At 39.9% G+C, this 19,225-nt stretch overlaps 1 protein-coding gene across 2 annotated transcripts in view; it reads left to right on the top strand.

The window, feature by feature from the left end:
* Positions 1–19,225, top strand: part of LOC134541170 (xanthine dehydrogenase) — a 228,666-nt gene that overhangs the window by 48,006 nt on the left and 161,435 nt on the right. For both annotated transcript variants that reach the window (XM_063384399.1, XM_063384400.1), the window contains exons 6-7: positions 571–718; positions 15,495–15,662. In XM_063384399.1, the coding sequence (XP_063240469.1) occupies positions 571–718; positions 15,495–15,662 (316 nt within the window). The remainder of the gene's footprint in view (positions 1–570; positions 719–15,494; positions 15,663–19,225) is intronic.

Raw genomic sequence — 19,225 nt, 5'->3', positions numbered from 1 at the left:
CACGAAAAAAAATATTCAAACTGCAGCAAAACTGGGAGAGTTAAAATTCTTGGTTTATTAAATCAAGCACTGTCACATAAAGAAATTTAATATCAGTGCGTATTCTAAACATTTACAGCTATAGACAATCACAGATATTTACTTTAAAAATAATAAGTGCGCTCTACAATAGTTGAGATCTAATGAATATTTAGAACCCATATACTCCATACTATCGTTTGAATATTTTTGTACCTATTACCTAGATTTAACTTATTATGTTGATGTTTGGCAGCCAGATACACATTGGATTAAAAAATATGTTTACATATGTAGGCCTGCAAGGAAAACATTGTTATACCTGTCAGTTGTAATTTTGAAAAATTGGTGTTTTTTTTAACAAAAATGGTTAACCCTAATTTTGTCAAACCAAATGTACAATACAAGTAAATTCTTATAAATATCGTAGTGTGTGTACCTACGTTGCCAGGACTGTCTACAAATGTATGACTGTGCTGTAATGCACCTGTCTGGAATAACACGTAGCCCTCCTACCACCTGGTTCTTGCGCCACGGTGCTTGTGTTCCCAGACGTCGCCGGAAGTGTACAGTCGCAGCCTGGTCCTGAAGGGCAAGCGAGTCACGTGGTACCGCCCGACCAGTCTCAAGGAGTTGTTGGCTCTGAAAGCTGCGTACCCGGATGTCAAGTCACGTATTGTTGTGGGCAATACGGAAGTAGGTCAGTTATTTACCAATTTTATTTTTCAATTTTGGTGGTTTAGATATTTACTTTTCCGCAGTGGTGCAAATCCATTGAATTTCTTGATTATTGGCTAGGGGGGAGTTGCGCATATGTTTTAACCGACACAAATCATCTCTGTACAGGGTTCTTTTAGGTTGTACACTGCCACATTTTGGGGCATATGTGCATTCAATAAGCAGAAAACTTTGAAATGTACACAAGTTTTCCATTAAACATAGTTGTTACGTTAATGTTTATCAACTCCGTTTCACAGTAAAGATTTTGAAAGCCCAAGCGGGCCTGCTCAGTGTGGGGCTTCTTAGTTTCAGGCGGGAAACTCTAATCCCCCTCCCCGATATGCACCAATGGATTTCGTATTATTTCAAATGCTGATATTGTACTCACAAAACATTGATACAGATTTCACAATAAATACGAATATTCACCGCATCTTATATTGTAAAACTAATGATCTGCTTTTTGTTCGTACGGATGTGATCACTTAATGTGACTTCATTTAGTTTAAGTAAGTTATTCTTAAGTATCAAGTGCTCGTTAGTGTCCTATGATTTAAAAGTTTATTTACATACCCACACAATTTTCCACACAATTTTACTTGTAAAATAACCTTACAATAAAAAAGTACAATAAAATATTAAGGAAATTAAAAATCTGAAGGATTTTTAAAGCACAAAACTTAATTTAACCTCCTGATTTAATTTACAGATAAATAATAAAATCATATTTTAAATAATTAAAAAAACATGCTTTGATTGTTTTATAAACTAAAAAGTAAAAAATTATCATTACATTTCAGTAATTTGTTCAACAGCGACAGAATTAACTTCAATTGTATACAACGAAATTGTTAGTAAGCTTAAAATAAGACTCAAGTAATAAACAAAAAAAAACTAATTGTATTACAAAAAGCTTGGGGTGCTCTGTTCTTTCATTTTCATGATGACCCTGTCTTAAGAATATACATAAAAGTAAGAAAATTTAAGACAACTGATCTCAAGCACTCCATGCTTTTTTCCATTAAAATTGTTTTGTTTATTACTTTTGAACAAAGTACTTAAATGAAAATATTTTTTTTTTTTACTTTTTCGTTTATAGAACAATTAAAACGTGCTATTTTAGATTTTTTATAAATATAATAAATTTCTAACTTTTATCAATTTTCAAGTCCCGAAAATTTCTGGGGCAATTGACCTCTCCCTCCCCCCCCCCCCCTACCAAGGAGTTATTACGGTGCCCAAGGGCCCCGGAAGCACGTCAATATTAACGTACTTTATTTGTACCAACTTAAAAAAAATCTGCGGCAAAACACCTCTGCCTTGAGGGGGGTGGGTAGTTTGAGGACCCCGAATGGCTCGGTAACACCCTAAAATAGAAAAATAACAGATTTTTTAAATTTCCGAAATTTTGTGATTTTGACCCCTTTCCCCCTTTTGGAGTGCGGGTAGTCGGCTTCGGGAAGATTTCTCACCATTCCCTGGACTATTTTATATACAAAGAGCATGGGTATTGCCCATGGCATGAAAGTACTAGTGTTTTTTTGCCCCTTCTCTGTTCGGGTAATACTCATGAAATTATTGTATTGTCATCGAGATTAAATATACTTGCAAAGTTTCAAATCGATACGACAGTTAGGAGTAGGTTTAAATATACTTACAAGATTTTATTTCATAGTAATAAGTGAAGCTAGTAAAATAGTGTTAAAAAGCATGTTGGGTGAGCTGAACTCGCCTAAATTGTATCTTTCTACCTGATTTTAATAATAAATTAATAAGGGTTAACAGATGAATATACATAAATAATTAGGCACCTAATAAGTAATATCTTGCTAAAAACACGGTTTGGTTGATCGCCTATGATATGGTATTATTTGATAAAAAATTTAATGGCTTAGATAACTAAAATATTTAATTGAATAGTGATTAATACTATGTAGGCGAGGATAGCTCCGCAAATAAATCATTAGTTCACATACAATTAAAAAAAATGGTTACTGTAATTCATCTTTCAAAGATAAACATATGCTATCACGGACTTTATGGTTAGAATTTTTAAGACCTACAATTCTGTAGTTCATTAATTTGATGTAAGTAGTATATAAATGCGTTTACTGGGACATGGAGTCTGAGTGATGCGTGAGGTGGGGTCAATTCCTACCGACCTATGACGTCACGTCCACCATTTTGGATTGTGAAATCACGGTGGACATCTTGAATTACATTGACCCTGACCTTGATCTTGATTCCGGGGTCATATTGGATCCTCCATCTTAGATTTCACCATTTTGGATTCTAGAAATTTCTGCCCTTCTGTTTTCCGCCATTTTTTTCTCTTGGGATGAAAAATACACACTCCACAAACGTTGCATATTTCGTTCAGGCCGACAATTTAAAATATTATCTTTTTCCTTAAAAAATTGGAAAATATTTTTTAATATATAAAAATTTTGCTAGTAAAATTTTAATATAAATATGTTCCTCAATCATGGATTCTGTAACGTCGCACTTTAATATATGGCAACAATTTTGAAAATCCATATTTTGCATTTTATAAATTGGAGAAAATTTTTTTAATTAAGAAAAAATAATTAATTGCATTTTAATAAATTCATTCCTAGATCTTAGATTCAGGTATTTTTAAATTATGATGTAACCATTTAAATTATTGTTTTATCCACCATCTTTAAATTCAGAATTATTATGCTAGAAAATCGGGAATGATTTAAAACAATTAATAAAAATTATGTTAATACACTTTTGATTTAAAAATACACTTAATTTATGGAGTCCTCGGTTCAAACCCGGCGAAGTCATTTGATTAAAAATGGTTATGGCTCTTTGCACCATAGAAGCCACGGGGACGCACCACAACGCCGAAATACCACAACGCCGACAGCTAGAAAACTGTTGTGTACCAAAACGCCGAAATACACTAACGCCGAAAAATGTCATTGCAGGACTGCCACAAAGGTTAGGTTAGGTTAGGTTAGACTAGACTAGGTTAGGTTAGACTAGACTAGGTTAGACTAGACTAGGTTAGACTAGACTAGGTGTGGTGATATTGGTTTTAACCTTTTAGCAACCTCTTAGCAACCTCTTTGCATGAACATTGTTTAACCTTCAATATTACCTCTTATTCAAATCTATGTATTAATTCATGTAACAATCTAAGTCATGTTTTGTGCTTAATAAAGCCTTAGTTTCTGAAGATAAGGTTTATTATGTCAATTTATTAAGCACATTCTATCAAGAAACATTTAATACAAACAATGGACAAGTATTTCAAGCCCGAGAGATTTGAAGCAGATCACACAACTGGGAAAAGCTCCTCACAATGGAATCACTGGAAGAAAACATTCGAAGTCTTCACAGCTTCAATCAAGGCTTCTGAAGCTGATAAGCTGTTACTACTCTACAATCACGTGAGTCACAGTATATACGAACTTATTAGCGAATGTACTTCTTATGCATCTGCAATCGAAAAGCTAGATTCACTCTTTATTAAACCTAAGAATGAAATATTTTCAAGGCATAAACTAATGAGCCGACACCAGCAACCTGATGAAAGTGTAAATCAATTCTTACAATCTTTGCGTCTCCTTAGCTCTGACTGCGAGTTCAAAGATGTTAAAGCAGCAGCTTATAGGGATGAATACATTAGAGATGCATTTATAAAAGGTCTCTCATCGAACAGTATCCGACAACGTTTGTTAGAAAACGCAACTCAGCCTGGATGAATCATTTGCAAAAGCACGATCATTAGAATCAGCTCATATAATTTCTGAATCCTATATTCCTAGCCAGACACCTTTAGCCTCAACTGAGCCGGTTCAGCAACCAAATTCTCCTGTAACCGCAGCCAGCAGTAGTCAGAAATGTTTCTTCTGTGGGTTCCCTCGTCATCCTCGTTCTTCCTGTCCAGCGCGAGAAGCTACGTGCAAACTCTGTGGTAAGAAAGGCCATTATGCAAAAGTCTGTAGGTCAATTAAGCCCAAAGATCGTACTGCCGCCTTACCTGACTCTCCTCAAGACACAGATGACTTCTCAACTGTTGCTTGCCTTCCTGCTAAGTCTCTGGTTTTCCCTACTAACCAATCTAATCGTAATCGTAAGACCAAACCAACATCTTCCAAAACATCAGCTGCTTCTCCAACTAGCCTTTCCAAAACCATTGTCAAACTGAAAGTAAATGGTTTTCCAGCTGAAGGGCTAATAGACACGGGGAGTTCGGAGAGTTACATAAATGATGGTTTTGTCTCCAAACATAAATTAAAACAATATCCTACATCATCTGAAGTAGCTATGGCATCGTCCTCTTTGGCCATGCCTATAAAAGCTTATTGTTCCATAGATTTACAAATCTCGGACAATATATACAGAAAAACAAAGCTTAACGTTCTAAACAACTGTTGCGCAGATGTTATATTAGGGCATGATATCTTTAAGCAGCATTCCACTCTGTCGATAGTTTTTGGTGGTAATAAACCTGAACTGCAAATCAGTAGCTTAGCATGTGCCAAAGTCGGTCCGGCCACCCTCTTCGAACACTTAACACCAAATTGTAGACCTATCGCGATCAAGTCCAGACGACACTCAAACGAAGACGAAAAATACATTCAATCCCACTTAGAAAAACTTCTCTCTGACGGTGTCATTGAAGAAAGCAACTCACCCTGGAGGGCGCAGGTACTAGTCGTGAGTGGAACACATCGAAAACGTATGGTCGTCGACTATTCTCAGACTATAAACCGACACACGATGTTAGACGCTTACCCAATCCCTTCCATAGAGAAAATAGTTTCCGATGTAGCTAAATATAATATCCACAGCACAATAGATCTCAAGAGCGCATATTATCAAATACCAATAAGGGTTGAAGACAGGCCGTACACCGCCTTCGAGGCAGCAGGAAAACTCTGGCAATTCAAACGTATACCAATGGGCGTCACCAATGGAGTGTCTGCGTTCCAGAGGAAGATGGACGAGATCAAGACCAAAGAAAGACCACAAGGAGTTGACATCTACTTGGACGATGTGATGGTGAGCGGAAAAGACCAATCTGAACACGACTCAAATTTACGAAAATTTTTAGACGTCTGCAAGAAATATAATTTAACCATTAATCAAGAAAAATCCCATTTCAATTTGAAGTCTCTTAAGCTCCTCGGTTATCTCATCGAAAACAATATACTCAAACCAGATCCCGACAGACTTAAGCCACTGATTGATTTCCCTATCCCTAGAAACAAAGCATCCTTGCAACGAGCACTAGGGATGTTCGCTTATTATTCTAAATGGATTCCAAAATTTTCAGATAAAATACGTAGATTAGTGAACTGTAAAGTATTTCCTATGGCCCCTGAACTAATCCAAGACTTCAACAATTTACGGAACTGCATAGTTAAATCCTTCGTTGTTGACGTAGAGGAAGACATCCCATTCTGCGTCGAAACAGATGCCTCTGACGTCGCCATCGCCGCCACTCTGACTCAAAACAAGAGACCAGTAGCCTTCTTCTCGAGAACCCTCACTAAGAGCGAACAACACCATTCAGCTGTCGAGAAGGAAGCTTATGCGATCATTGAAGCCCTTCGGAAGTGGAGGCATTACTTGATATGAAGAAAGTTTCAACTTATAACCGACCAGAAGTCTATTTCTTACATGTTTAACATTCGGCATCCTGGTAAAATCAAGAACGAAAACTTTACAAGATGGCGGTTAGAACTTGCTCCTTACAACTATGACATCATCTACAGACCGGGGAAGGAGAACGTGGCGGCTGACGCTCTCTCTAGGACTTGCGGCTGGCTCCATACCTTCGACAGACTTGTCCACTATCACAAGGCTTTGTGTCACCCAGGGATCACCCGGATGGCTCACTGGGTGAAGAATCAGAACCTTCCCTACTCCATCGACGAGATACGCTGAGTCACGTCTTCCTGCAGAACATGCTCCGAAATCAAACCTCGCTTTCACAACAAGCGGAGCACCCTCATCAAGGCCACCGCACCCTTCGAACGGCTCAGCGTTGATTTTAAGGGACCATTACCATCCAACACTCCTCGGAAATATCTGTTAACGGTAGTCGACGAGTACTCCAGGTTCCCTTTTGCCATCCCTTGCAACGACCTATCCTCCACAACCGTCATTCAAGCACTAAATCAGATCTTTACACTCTTCGGATATCCTTCATACATTCACACAGACAGAGGCACATCCTTTATATCCAGAGAACTTCAATCATTCTTACATTCCAATGGAGTTGCTACTAGTCGTACTACACCATACAATCCGTGTGGAAATTGCCAAGTAGAACGTTACAATGGGATAATATGGAGAACTGTATCGCTGGCGCTGAAAACGAAGGGACTCGTGATAACGCAGTGGGAGAAGGTGTTACCTGAAGCGTTGCACTCCATCCGCACACTGCTCTGTACTGCTACTAACGCTACACCCCACGAACGTATGTTCTACCATAAGAGAAGGGCCAGTTCTGGAGTTACTCTTCCTTCGTGGCTTACTACACCAGGGAAAATTCTAATGAAGAATCACGTCCGTCAGAGTAAATATGACCCCCTGGTGCAAGAAGTAACTCTGCTTGAGGCGAACCCTGACTATGCTCTGGTTCAACTTCCAGATGGTAAGGAGACAACAGTCAACCTCAGGCATCTCGCTCCTGCAGGGGATATTGTCAACAATGAATCTAACTTAGAAGACGTGAATTTTCCAAACCTCGCTGATGATCCTAATCAACACACTGAAGCATCTGAAGACACCCAGCTGAACTCACTCCAGAAGATTCACCTGCGAAGAACATGAATGATCAAGACCTACCTCAAGTGAACCCAATTCGGACTCCACCCAGATCTCCTCCCAGACCTCAACCTCCACTCCGGAGATCTTCACGCACCACTAGACCTTCTGAATATCTCAAGGACTATGTCCTTAAATGAAGAGGGGGCGAATGTGGTGATATTGGTTTTAACCTCTTAGCAACCTCTTAGCAACCTCTTTGCATGAACATTGTTTAACCTTCAATATTACCTCTTATTCAAATCTATGTATTAATTCATGTAACAATCTAAGTCATGTTTTGTGCTTAATAAAGCCTTAGTTTCTGAAGATAAGGTTTATTATGTCACTAGGTTAGACTAGACTAGGTTAGACTAGACTAGGTTAGACTAGACTAGGTTAGACTAGACTAGGTTAGACTAGACTAGGTTAGACTAGGTTAGGTTAGACTAGGTTAGGTTGGACAAGGTTAGGTTGGACAAGGTTAGGTTGGACTAGGTTAGGTTGGACTAGGTTAGGTTGGACTAGGTTAGGTTGGACTAGGTTAGGTTGGACTAGGTTAGGTTGGACTAGGTTAGGTTGGACTAGGTTAGGTTGTACTAGGTTAGGTTGGACTAGGTTAGGTTGGACTAGGTTAGGTTGGACTAGGTTAGGTTGGACTAGGTTAGGTTGGACTAGGTTAGGTTGGACTAGGTTAGGTTGGACTAGGTTAGGTTATACTAGGTTAGAATAGGTTAGGTTATACTAGGTTATGTTAGGTTAGGTTATGTTAGGTTAGGTTGGACTAGGTTAGTTTGGACTAGGTTAGGTTGGGCTAGGTTAGGCTAGGTTAGGTTAAGTTAGGTTAGGTTATATTATGCTAGGTTAGGTTAGGTTATATTACGCTAGGTTAGGTTAGGTTAGGTAAAGTTAGGTTTGATTGTGGTATTTCGGCGTTAAGGTACATTTAAGAAACACACAAAAATTCGTTGAGTTATTTCGGCGTTGGGGTACACAGCAGTTTTCTAGCTGTCGGCGTTGTGATAAATTTTGACATTCGGCGTTATGGTATTTTGGCGTTGTGGTAACGACCCAGAAGCCACCGGCAGACTGATCTCCCACCACTACTGCCAAGGAAAATATTACGTCAGCCAGTATGACGTCATGGCGGGAATCGTTTCGTCTGCTGAAGGCCATCACCTGTGTTCCGACATATGGGTTTCGCCTGCTAGAAGATGCAGTCGCCATATAAATTTAATTTTTGCCCGCTATAGTCCACTAATTAATTATCAAACCTACAAATGCCATTTGGTCGGGCGTCTAAGCCGCCATCTAAAAATTCTTTAAGTATTAAAATATCAGAAAAAAATCCAAAAAACATTAAAAAAATCACTTCTTAAAATAATTTTTTACTCGATCAAATACAATGGTAGGTTCGATTCTTGCTCGAAGCAAAAAAAAATAATGTTATGTAAAGAAAATATGTAGTCAATATAATATGGTGAAGAATCATTATATTTGGTTAAATTCTTTATGTACCAGCCTCCAGTAAGCCAATGAGGGCATTGGCCACCATTTTGGGATTCGTAATTACTAAGCTATAAATTCGAAAAATTTCGAAAAATCATTAAAACAAAATTACTGACTAAAATATTCATTGGATTTATAGGTTTTCGTCCATGGTACAATCCTTGACTGATTTAAAAAAGCTAATTAATTAGATATCACATCAATATAATATAAAAAGCGAGTTTCCAAAAATTAAATGTCCATAAGTTTTTTTACGAATAAATATTTATCATGTAAATTAAACAAGTACAAACAAGTTACTAGTGTTTCTCGATTTCTTTAGTATTTTTAGAAGACAAAGCATTACTTGCAGTACTACATCATACTCTATTACTGGGCGAGTCCAGTTAGAAACTATGCACCTCAACATAGAAGAACAGACCTGACCAGCCGCTTGGTGAGGCTAACAAGACCAGTTGGTGGCCAGCCGTATTCAGTTGGTGATAAAGTTCATATTGTTACGAACGCGAGAGACCGGACCGCGATGCCAGGCTCGGAGCTGGCTGGCGGCCCCTCACGGTCACTGACTTCATGCGCCATCCATTGACGTAAGACATGCCACGCGTGCTTCCCGGATTACAAGGGTCGACGCTAACCCCCCCCCCCCCTCGTCAACGCTCACCACGTGGTGCCCTGCCTCGGCACCTGACAGCCTGTGGGAATCCCGCGGGCCATCGCGTGAGCTGTCGATGCTCTTCTCGACGCTTCGGGCGTCGGGTCGGCACGGAATGACGCGTCTAGCCCCAGCCACGCTAGTCACTTCTAGAAAGGCGCCGGGGTCTATATAAGCCTGGACGCCGGCCTCCACGACAGTGGCTCAGCGAAGGGAAGTGCGACGGCGGCGACGGAGTTCGGCAACGGAGGTCCACGAGGGGTTCTGCTGCGAGAGTTGCGCCAGAGGTGCGGCCCAGCGAGGTGTGCGGTGTGTAAGGACTTGAGAGACTGAGTGAGAGTAATTGATAAGTAGGCATTTTAAGTCATACTATGTATTAGTGTTGTAAATAATAGCAGTCATTAAAACTGTGCAAAAAAAATTAGGCCATCCCTATACGAACCCATTTCTTCGCAATCAACGATTATTTTTAAAATCGTAATATTTTGGTGTTAGAAGTGGGATAGCCCTAATGAAATAATAAAAAATTATTAATAGTGATTTGAAAAAAATAGAATTTAGATTTTTGGTATTAAAATTAGTATTAGGAACTGCAGTTAGTTTCGAGTGTTGTAGTTTTTAAAATAGTGTCAGTGTTTAGTATTGGGTTAGGTTATCCCGTAGGGGAAATTACAGTGTAGTCATAAGACAGCAGTGTTAGGTTTTTAGTGTATGTTTAACAGGAAGATGGCCGCCGAAGAACTTAAAAAACGCAAATTTTATCTTGGCCGAAATGAATAATGAAATGAAGAAGGGCCAAAAATAAATGAAAAGTGAAATGAAGAACTGCCAAGAGGAGATTAAGAATTGCATGAAGACCGAGATCGAATACATGAAGAAGAACCAAGAGGTGATGAAGAGGTGTCAGGAAGATACGCATAATGAATTCATGGCTGCCCAAGAATGATTAAAGAAGAAGATGGATGAAACCAGTATTCAGTTCGAAGGGAAAGTGCAGTGTTTGGAGCAGCATCTTGCAGAATAATAGCAACAGCTAGCTCACCTCAAGCAGACCACCGAACAGCGAGTAGCAGCTGTAACTGAAGAGTGCCGTCGGATGATCAAGGAAGCTACTTCGGCTACAAAAAGGAGCAGTTATTCTGGAGACCTGAAGGTGGAAGGTGCAATTGGCCACTCAAAATTAAATCCACACACCTTTGATGGCCAGTCTTTATGGGCTGTCTACAGGCGACAGTTCGAGGTCGCTGCTGAAGTGAATGGCTGGGACAATGAAGAAAAGGCTACGGCACTCGTCTTGGCCCGGCGAGGATCTCCACTAGAGCTACTGCAGACCATTCCAGTTACAGACCAGAAAGAATATGGGGTATTACTAGAGGACCTTGAGTTGAGGTATGGTGACCGACACATGGGCGAGGTGTACAGAACAGCCCTGAAGACACGCCAACAGCATTCTTCAGAAACACTCCAATAATTCGAAGTCGACATCGAGCGGCTCGTGCACCTCGCCTACCCAGAAGCACCAACAGAGTTCCGTCAGCTGCTAGCCGCTAGTGCTTTTATAAACGGGCTCAGCGATGCGGAGGTTCAACAAACACTTCGTCTGGCCCGCCACAAATATATCCGTGATGCTTTTGTTCACGCCCTGGAAATTGAAGGTGCCGGCATGGCCTCAAGAAACATGCGAGTCAGAGCGAGACAGGCTGTGATAGATCCTTACCACCAAGCGAATGGCCTCTCGGATACTAACGAAGGGATTATACTTGGCACACTAACGAAACTATTGAATGGATCTCAGTTTTGGAGAACAAGGGGACGACAGCAGTGCTTCGTCTGCAAAGAACTGGGACACATCTGAAGCGAGCGTCCGAATTGTGCCAATGCTATGAGGCAGCGATCGTACAAGAGAAGAATCAACTGGTCCGACGTAGAAGAGGTCGCCCATAGAGTTTCGCTTGTCGAGAAAGAGGGCTTATCCAGAATGACTTCCCGAATATGTGAGACAACCAAAGGAGGAAGGAAATCAAAACGACGAAGGGATAAAAGAGGGTGACAACTCGCTGGTTAAAGGAGCAGAAAGTCGCCTACAGTGTTCTGCATACCGACGACAGCATGTTCAATGGAGAAGCCCGGAAAGGAAACGTGTTCAGCATGGTTGCCTGATGGAAAGGGAAGTGCCACAGCAGCAGGTGCGGAAGAGCGAGACCCATCGTAATTGCGAAATTGACCTATAGTCCCGAAGAGTCGGAGGACGGCCGCGGTGTTACATCTGCCAAGAAGTGGGCCATATCCAGTCCACCTGCCGGATGCGTAGGATTGCTTCGCAGCATGGTCTACAACAAGACAGTGTTACCTATTCGAGACACAGGCTTAAGGATGCGGCAATGTTACGAACACGAGAGACAAGACCGCGATGCCAGGTTCGGAGCTGGCTGGCGGCCTCGCACAGTCACTGACGTCATGCGCCATCCATTGACGTAAGACATGCCACGTGTGCCTGCCCAAGGGTCGTCACTACCCCTCCCCCCCCCCTCATTAACAATACCCGCGCGGCGCCCTGCCTTGCGCAAGCCGCCGATGCCCTTCTCGAAGCTTCGGGCGTCGGGTCGGCACAGGATGAAGCGAATGGCCCCAGCCATGCTCGTCACTTCTGGAAGGGCGCCGGGGTCTATATAATCCTGGACGCCGGCCTCCACGACAGTGGCTCGGTGAAGGGAAGTGCGACGGCGGCGACGGAGTGCGATGAGAGTTCGGCGACGGAGGACCACGAGGAGTGCTGCGGCGAGAGTTGCGTGAGGTGTGCGGTGTGTAAGGACTTGAGATACTGAGTGCGAGTAAGTGATTATGTAAGATTATTTATTAGTTCTCTAAATATTAGGAGTCAATAAAATCGTGCAATAAAAAATAATAATTGAGCTATCCCTATACAAACCCAGTTCTTCGCACTCAACTATTATTATTAAAATCGTAACAATATATTTAGTAGCCAAGATGCCTTATTTTCGATACTTAGCATACATTTTAAACACGTCGTGTAATATGTCAAACATATTGACCAGGCATAAACAAACCACGAGGCAAATAATGACCTGATACAGATTTGACGACGCACAATCTGCGAGAATGATAAACGTGCTTCAATCGCTCCATTTTATCCAAAGTTCCTAATCTTCAAGTGCTCCAACAGCTCCCAGTTCTCTAGCAGCTTCAAGTGCAACAACAAATCAAAATGCTCCAAACTCTTAACTGCTACAAGTGCTTGTAGTGCTCTGAAAATCCAAATGCTCTATTTCTCCAAGTGATTCAAAGCTCCAAATTCTCCAAGTGCTTTTATGCTCCAATACTTTGTCTTTCAACAGTTCCAATGCTCTAAAGCTCCAAAGTTTCAACTGCTCCAAAGCACTTAATGCTTCATCGTTCCAATTGCTACAAAGCTCCAAATGCTCCAAGTGCTCCAAGGCTCCAAAGCTCCAAAGCACCAGATGTTCTAAAACTCCAATTCTCCAAGTGCTCCAGTGCTCCAAGTGCTCCAACTGTTCCAACAGCTCAAATGCTCTAAGACTCTAATTGCGCCAAGTGCTCCATGGATCCTACTGTTTCAAATCACCAAATGCACCAAGTGCTCCAATTCTCGAATTCCTCTAACTACCCCAAGTGCTCAAAGTGCTCTAACTGCTCCAACAGCTCCTTCTGCTCCAAGTGCTGCAATCCTTCATTGGCTCCAATTACTTCAAGTTAACCAATGCACCAATAGCTCCAAAGACTCCAAGTGCTACAAGTACATTTGGTTGGCTCCAACTGACTTTAATCACATTATGTTCGAACTTGCCCCTATTCAAATTGTGTAGTGGTTAATCGTTTCGGAGTATTTTTAAGTCACAGTATAAACAGTGGAAGTTGTTTTTGTGTAGTGTAACATGCACATTTTAATAATTTAGTTTAGTTAAGAGTTCCTTTAGTGACTAAATAAACCTGTATATACGTGAAGGAATGTTAAAACGCCGTCAGCCACCTATAATAGGCACTCTCTATGAAGAACTCAATTGTTTCCTAAAATTAGAGATTGAAAATTAAGACAAATTATAGCAAGTTTTTAGTTAAACATTATCGTGATGCATTATTAGACTGTTGGGCAAAAAATTAATTAAAAATGATTTTTTTTTTAAATTTTTAGGTAATTCAACGATAAAAGTTTTTTTAATATATTTTTTTTTAAATTCAAATTTTATTTCATTATCATTCTGTGTACAAGCAAAAAACAGAATGTATTTAACTAAACTTAAGGAAGAAACGTCAAAGGAAATTTGCAGACATCCAAAAAATATTAATTGAATTGTTATAATTGAAGCTTTAATGAATGTCTTAACTTTTAACAGTTTTATAACTTCTTTTACAAAGTGGCTGAGCTGGTGTGATTTTGCGTACATATAATCAAAAAGCCGATATATAAATATATACTACTATTACACATACTACGTATATATATACAATAAATATACAATAAATGTACAATATAAATACATTCTACTTATATATTATATTTATACTTTTATCATTAAAATATTTTTTTTCTCACGATTAATCTTACGCACGCATGAAATAACTACTGTAAACGGCTTCATTACTATACCAATTTATTTTTAAAATTACAGAATGCTGATTATTTAAACGCATAATTTTATAGATACTAAAAAAAAAGTCTTACAGTCCTGTAAAAATGTATCTCTCACAGAGGCCGGGAAAAAATACAAAAATGTTTACCCGACTATTCAGTGCGAGCTTGAGGTCGTAAATTCTAATAGAACAAAATCACTCGTATCTTTCCTCCAACGTCTCTGGTTGAAATATGACGTCACGTGTATGAATCATATTGCCTTTTCTTCTTTTAAAATAAAGACGGTTGGGGGGTGGGGGGCAACGCTGACACTAACTTGAACTTGAACTTGAACTATCCGCTGGTCGGTGGTTACCTCAGGCACTGCACAAGGCGGGCCGAAACCACGGCCCTGACCCCAGCACTCGCCAGCTGGAAGTAGCGGCATCCACTTCAAACAATCACACACACTCGCAACGAAGCCCCAACAACACCGTTTCTCACCGCAAACTTGCGCGCCATCAACACTCCTGAACATTGTCACAGCCAGTTGAGGTAGCACCATTCCTTGCTGCGCCAAACGGCGTCACGTAAGTAGCAGGTTACCTTACTACAGTACATGCACGCCCGATGCCCAGCGAGCGAAAACATCTTTTTCGTCGCACGCATTACTTATTTCGCGAACACACTCAGCAACAGTCACGTCCAAGCGCAACGCCACTCAAATGCCAGTTCAACATATTACCTGACAAACATTTATGTATAAACTCACCAACATATAAGTAATTATTTACGAAAATAACTACACAGTCTAAAAATTCTTAAATACAAAGATGTAAATCACTATACTTTCATAAAAAAAACTTACTAGATCATAGCAGAAAGTCTCTTAGCAATGTTGCCAACATATACAAAAAAAAATTAATGAAACTTTTACTGCCTCAAAGTACAAATCATAAATTTAACAAATACTTACGAAACTATAAATATAAATTGGTACCATTTACAATAAAAAATCAAAGGAGTTTTAAAATAATACAGAGTGCAGTAGTCACAATTTTTTCATTAATATTCTATGTATGTCCAAAAAAAGTATATTGTAAGTATAATGTTTATTGAATTCAATTAATTATTTGAGAATGCAAAATATGTTTTGCTGATACCTGATGAAGTGCGCTAGACGTGTGATGAAACAGTGTTCTGTGCATGCAGGAGTGGAGGCCAAGAACAGGAAGACCTACTTCCCTGTGCTAATCCACCCCAACAAGATCCCGGAGCTGCAGAGCGTGGCGAGACTGTCGTCTGGGCTGCGAGTGGGGGCGGCCGTCACACTCTCGGACATGGAGAGCGAGTTGCAACTGGAGATACGGCGGCAGCCCGGTAACGGCTACAGCACATTGCTCAGCTAGTAGTGTTGCTTTCCCTCATCGGGTTGCTATCTATCATATATTATAAATATTTATAATGTTCGCAGATAGATGATTGTCGAGTCAAAAACTTGGCATTAATAGACGCCTGGCACTGTCTTGCACTTACTACGGTGTAGAGACGGTTGGTGTTTTAGGAACCAGTGGCAGCACTCTTTTGGAACTGTATTTTTCTATGCCACAATATTGTTTTTTTCCTTCATATACTCGTCATTACTATAAGTTGAGGGCTATTTCTTTTCATTTAACACTATACTGCTCTTGCATTTGTTGCTTTGTCATAAATATTTTTTCAACAGATATTTACTAAGTATTGTATGGATGTAAGAAGTCAATCAAGGGTTATCATTTGTGCGATGTTTTGTAACGTGTGTGTAACACTGAGAAACAATCCGTCGATGATATTTGTGACGCAACATAAAATGCAAGAGAGGTTTACTGATAAATTTACAGATACTGTCTTTGATAAACAGCAATGACTAGAAACTTAAAAAAATTCAATATTGCGTGTGAAACCCAACCTCAAGTATCTCTAAATTCCGTTCACACGTCACACGTCACACGTCACACGTCACACGTCACACGTCACACGTCACACGTCACACGTCACACGTCACACGTCGGGCCCTAATTTTAGGTAGTCGATTCTCTGTATTCAACTTCCTTTCACGACACACTTGAGTGCTCATTTTAATGTTTCTGCATTTTAATCAAATTATAACCACTACTTTTATTACTTATTTATCCTTCCTCATTGTGATCGGTTTTCAATAACTACGATGGTTCAAAACTTCACTTGAACGATAAAATAAATTCACCAAGGTTTTTTTTTCGTGAATTCCATCGTGAATAACGGGAATGTTGTGTATGAAAAAAATAATATGATTAACAAAATTTATTTTGCTCGATTTTTTGACGTAGATTCGATGAACGTCTTACTTGACGGTCGGGTGCCAAGCTAGAAAAAGTGCGACCCCAAACCGCGACAATCATGACTCATAGTTTACATCCACTGGCTTAACTGACTCCATATCAACATCAGAATCATCAGAGAGCATGTCCATGTGTGTTACTAAACAATTTTCTGCTTTCCCCCGCGCTTCACGCGAGGTAGACAGTTGAGGCTAGCACAAGCGCAAATTTCGCTTCTCGTTCGGGGACTCGTTTTACCCCACGATCTCTTTTATCTCTGCTAATTTTGCCTCATTCGATAAAAACGTCATTTTTAAGTAGTATACAAATGTGTTTACTGCGCCTGACTTCACTTGTGAAGCCGGAGTATCATATAATGAAATAATAATAAAAAAAAAATTAAAATAATAAAAATAATAAAAATTTAATTGTTTAAAAAATTACAAAAACAGCTCCTGCCAGCTTGTGAACTTCTCCATGTTAAGCAATGATAGAGTTCTAGTACAAGCGAGAATTTATGAAAAAATTTATGAACTTTTTTTTTATATTATTTTTGGCCAATATTTTGACGGTATTCTTCGCGTGTTCATTATTCCTGTTGAAACTTCAGCAGATATTCTGTGAAAGCTTCTGGTTATTTCTGAGAAATCGATCTTTGCTAGAAAAAATTTCTATACTTAATGAGTCACGTATTTTTATTTTTATTTTTAGATCCATTAATTGGCAAATTTCTTATACCAAATTATTGCTTAAAATATTTTTATTAGATGGAATTCAAAACATAAAACATCCATTACTCATGTGAAAGCATATGCTTTTAGACAGCTGAGAAGCACTATCATGAAGGACGAACTTGCTTCTCCTTGGTGTTTAGCGAAGCCTTCCTTCTCTTGCGATCGTTAGTGAGCACCCCGCATCCCACATAAAATAAATAAATAATTTTTACCTCAACACAACACATAACGACTTCCAATAAGTAACGTGTAAAACATTCGTTTTTCACACTTTCTACTTTTTGAATCAGTAGTGAAATAATCATGTCTGATGATAAACTGATCGAAACTTTGTCTATACCTGCCCTTATATAAAGGCCAGTTCGTAACTATAACTTGGAATCCATGTTCGTTTTCCCAACACAATGAGTACATGTCTTTGAATTCCTGGAAAGTCATGTGATCGTCATAAGCATGACGTAAATTAAGTTCATCCATGAGAAAAATTACTTTGATGTTCGCTTGGTCTCGTAGGACATGTCTTGTAATACTACTGGATGTCTGACACAGGTAAATATAATCTATGTTGCCATGTCTACCCATGGAAAAGTACTCTTGTATTATGCCTTGCTTCTCGCACATGACATCGTCGAAAACAAACACGGAATTGGCTTGCGCTTCGCTACGAGGCGCCACGTCTGCATTATTATTAAATGAGAAATACGCCAGGCCATCAACCGATGGTAGAACCGTAGCGAGACGCTGGTACTTTGACTGTTGGAGAGACTTGGAATAGGTACACATTTTCGAACCTAAGACCATTTGGTTCTTCCAGAAAACATGCTAAGTTAGAAAGCGCGTTTTCCTACAGTTGGACGGGCCCGCCATTATGCATCGTACGGTAGAAGGCAATAACGAGCCGTACTACGATCCACATGCACTGGCTTCGCCGTCTTGCATAATGCGCACGGGCAAACACTTCTTGCTTGACGACTTTCATTGTACTGGTGAAATTGTATACAATCAAACACATTTATACTTTATGATCAATTCTGTGTAATGATACGAAGAGTTAAGAACAAAAACACATCGGTACAGGACTTGTGAACTCGCTGATAAACCATCGGCCTTTCAAGATACACATTCTCGGCTACATGTTCTGTGTACTAGGAACGAAACTAGCCAAACATCGCGGTGACGTGGGCATTAATTATCTTGATGAAAAGTGCAAGCAGCACTATATTTCCTATTCCCTCAGCAAGGATCTGGAATTCAGGAACCGAGCTGACGTGATATTGGCACAGGAAGCCGAAGATATATGTAAATCGTCGGATGCAAGACTAGAAGAAAAAATCGAGGCGCGGGGCATATCCAAAATCATGATGGCCAAGACTAAATTAGGAATGGACACTCGTCGAGCCAGCTCCAACAAGTCAGACTAATTCATGCAAACCCAAGCGCAATACTGGTGTAGGCATGCAAAAAGCCAAGCAAAAGTACAAACTCTCGACACGAATATTATTTGAGGATTTCCTCCTTTGCTTTGCCTGCATTGGGTGCTCTCGGTGGCCTCATCGGTGCAACGAGCGGTATAGTGCTGGCAGTCAACACTTCGAAAAATGAGCGCAAGCAGTTAAAATAAGCACAACGACACAATACCAGCATGGAAGCCATTGCCATGGGTAAAAACAAACGGCGCGGGACTGTACTTGCAACCTCACAAATGAGATCGAGGCATGAGAAAGAAGCGAGTGAAAAAAGTCTTAATGTATATATAATTAAGTACGCTCGAAAACTGAAAATACTTTATTTCTGAGGCGTGTTTATGCGAGACACATTACCAAGGAAGCCCAAGACTCGTGAGTGTGTCATTATTAATTTATATTATTCT

This window comes from Bacillus rossius, chromosome 18 (genome assembly GCF_032445375.1).
Source record: "Bacillus rossius redtenbacheri isolate Brsri chromosome 18, Brsri_v3, whole genome shotgun sequence".
Classification (NCBI taxonomy): Eukaryota; Metazoa; Arthropoda; class Insecta; order Phasmatodea; family Bacillidae; genus Bacillus; species Bacillus rossius.
This window is presented reverse-complemented; position numbering and strand designations above follow the sequence as displayed.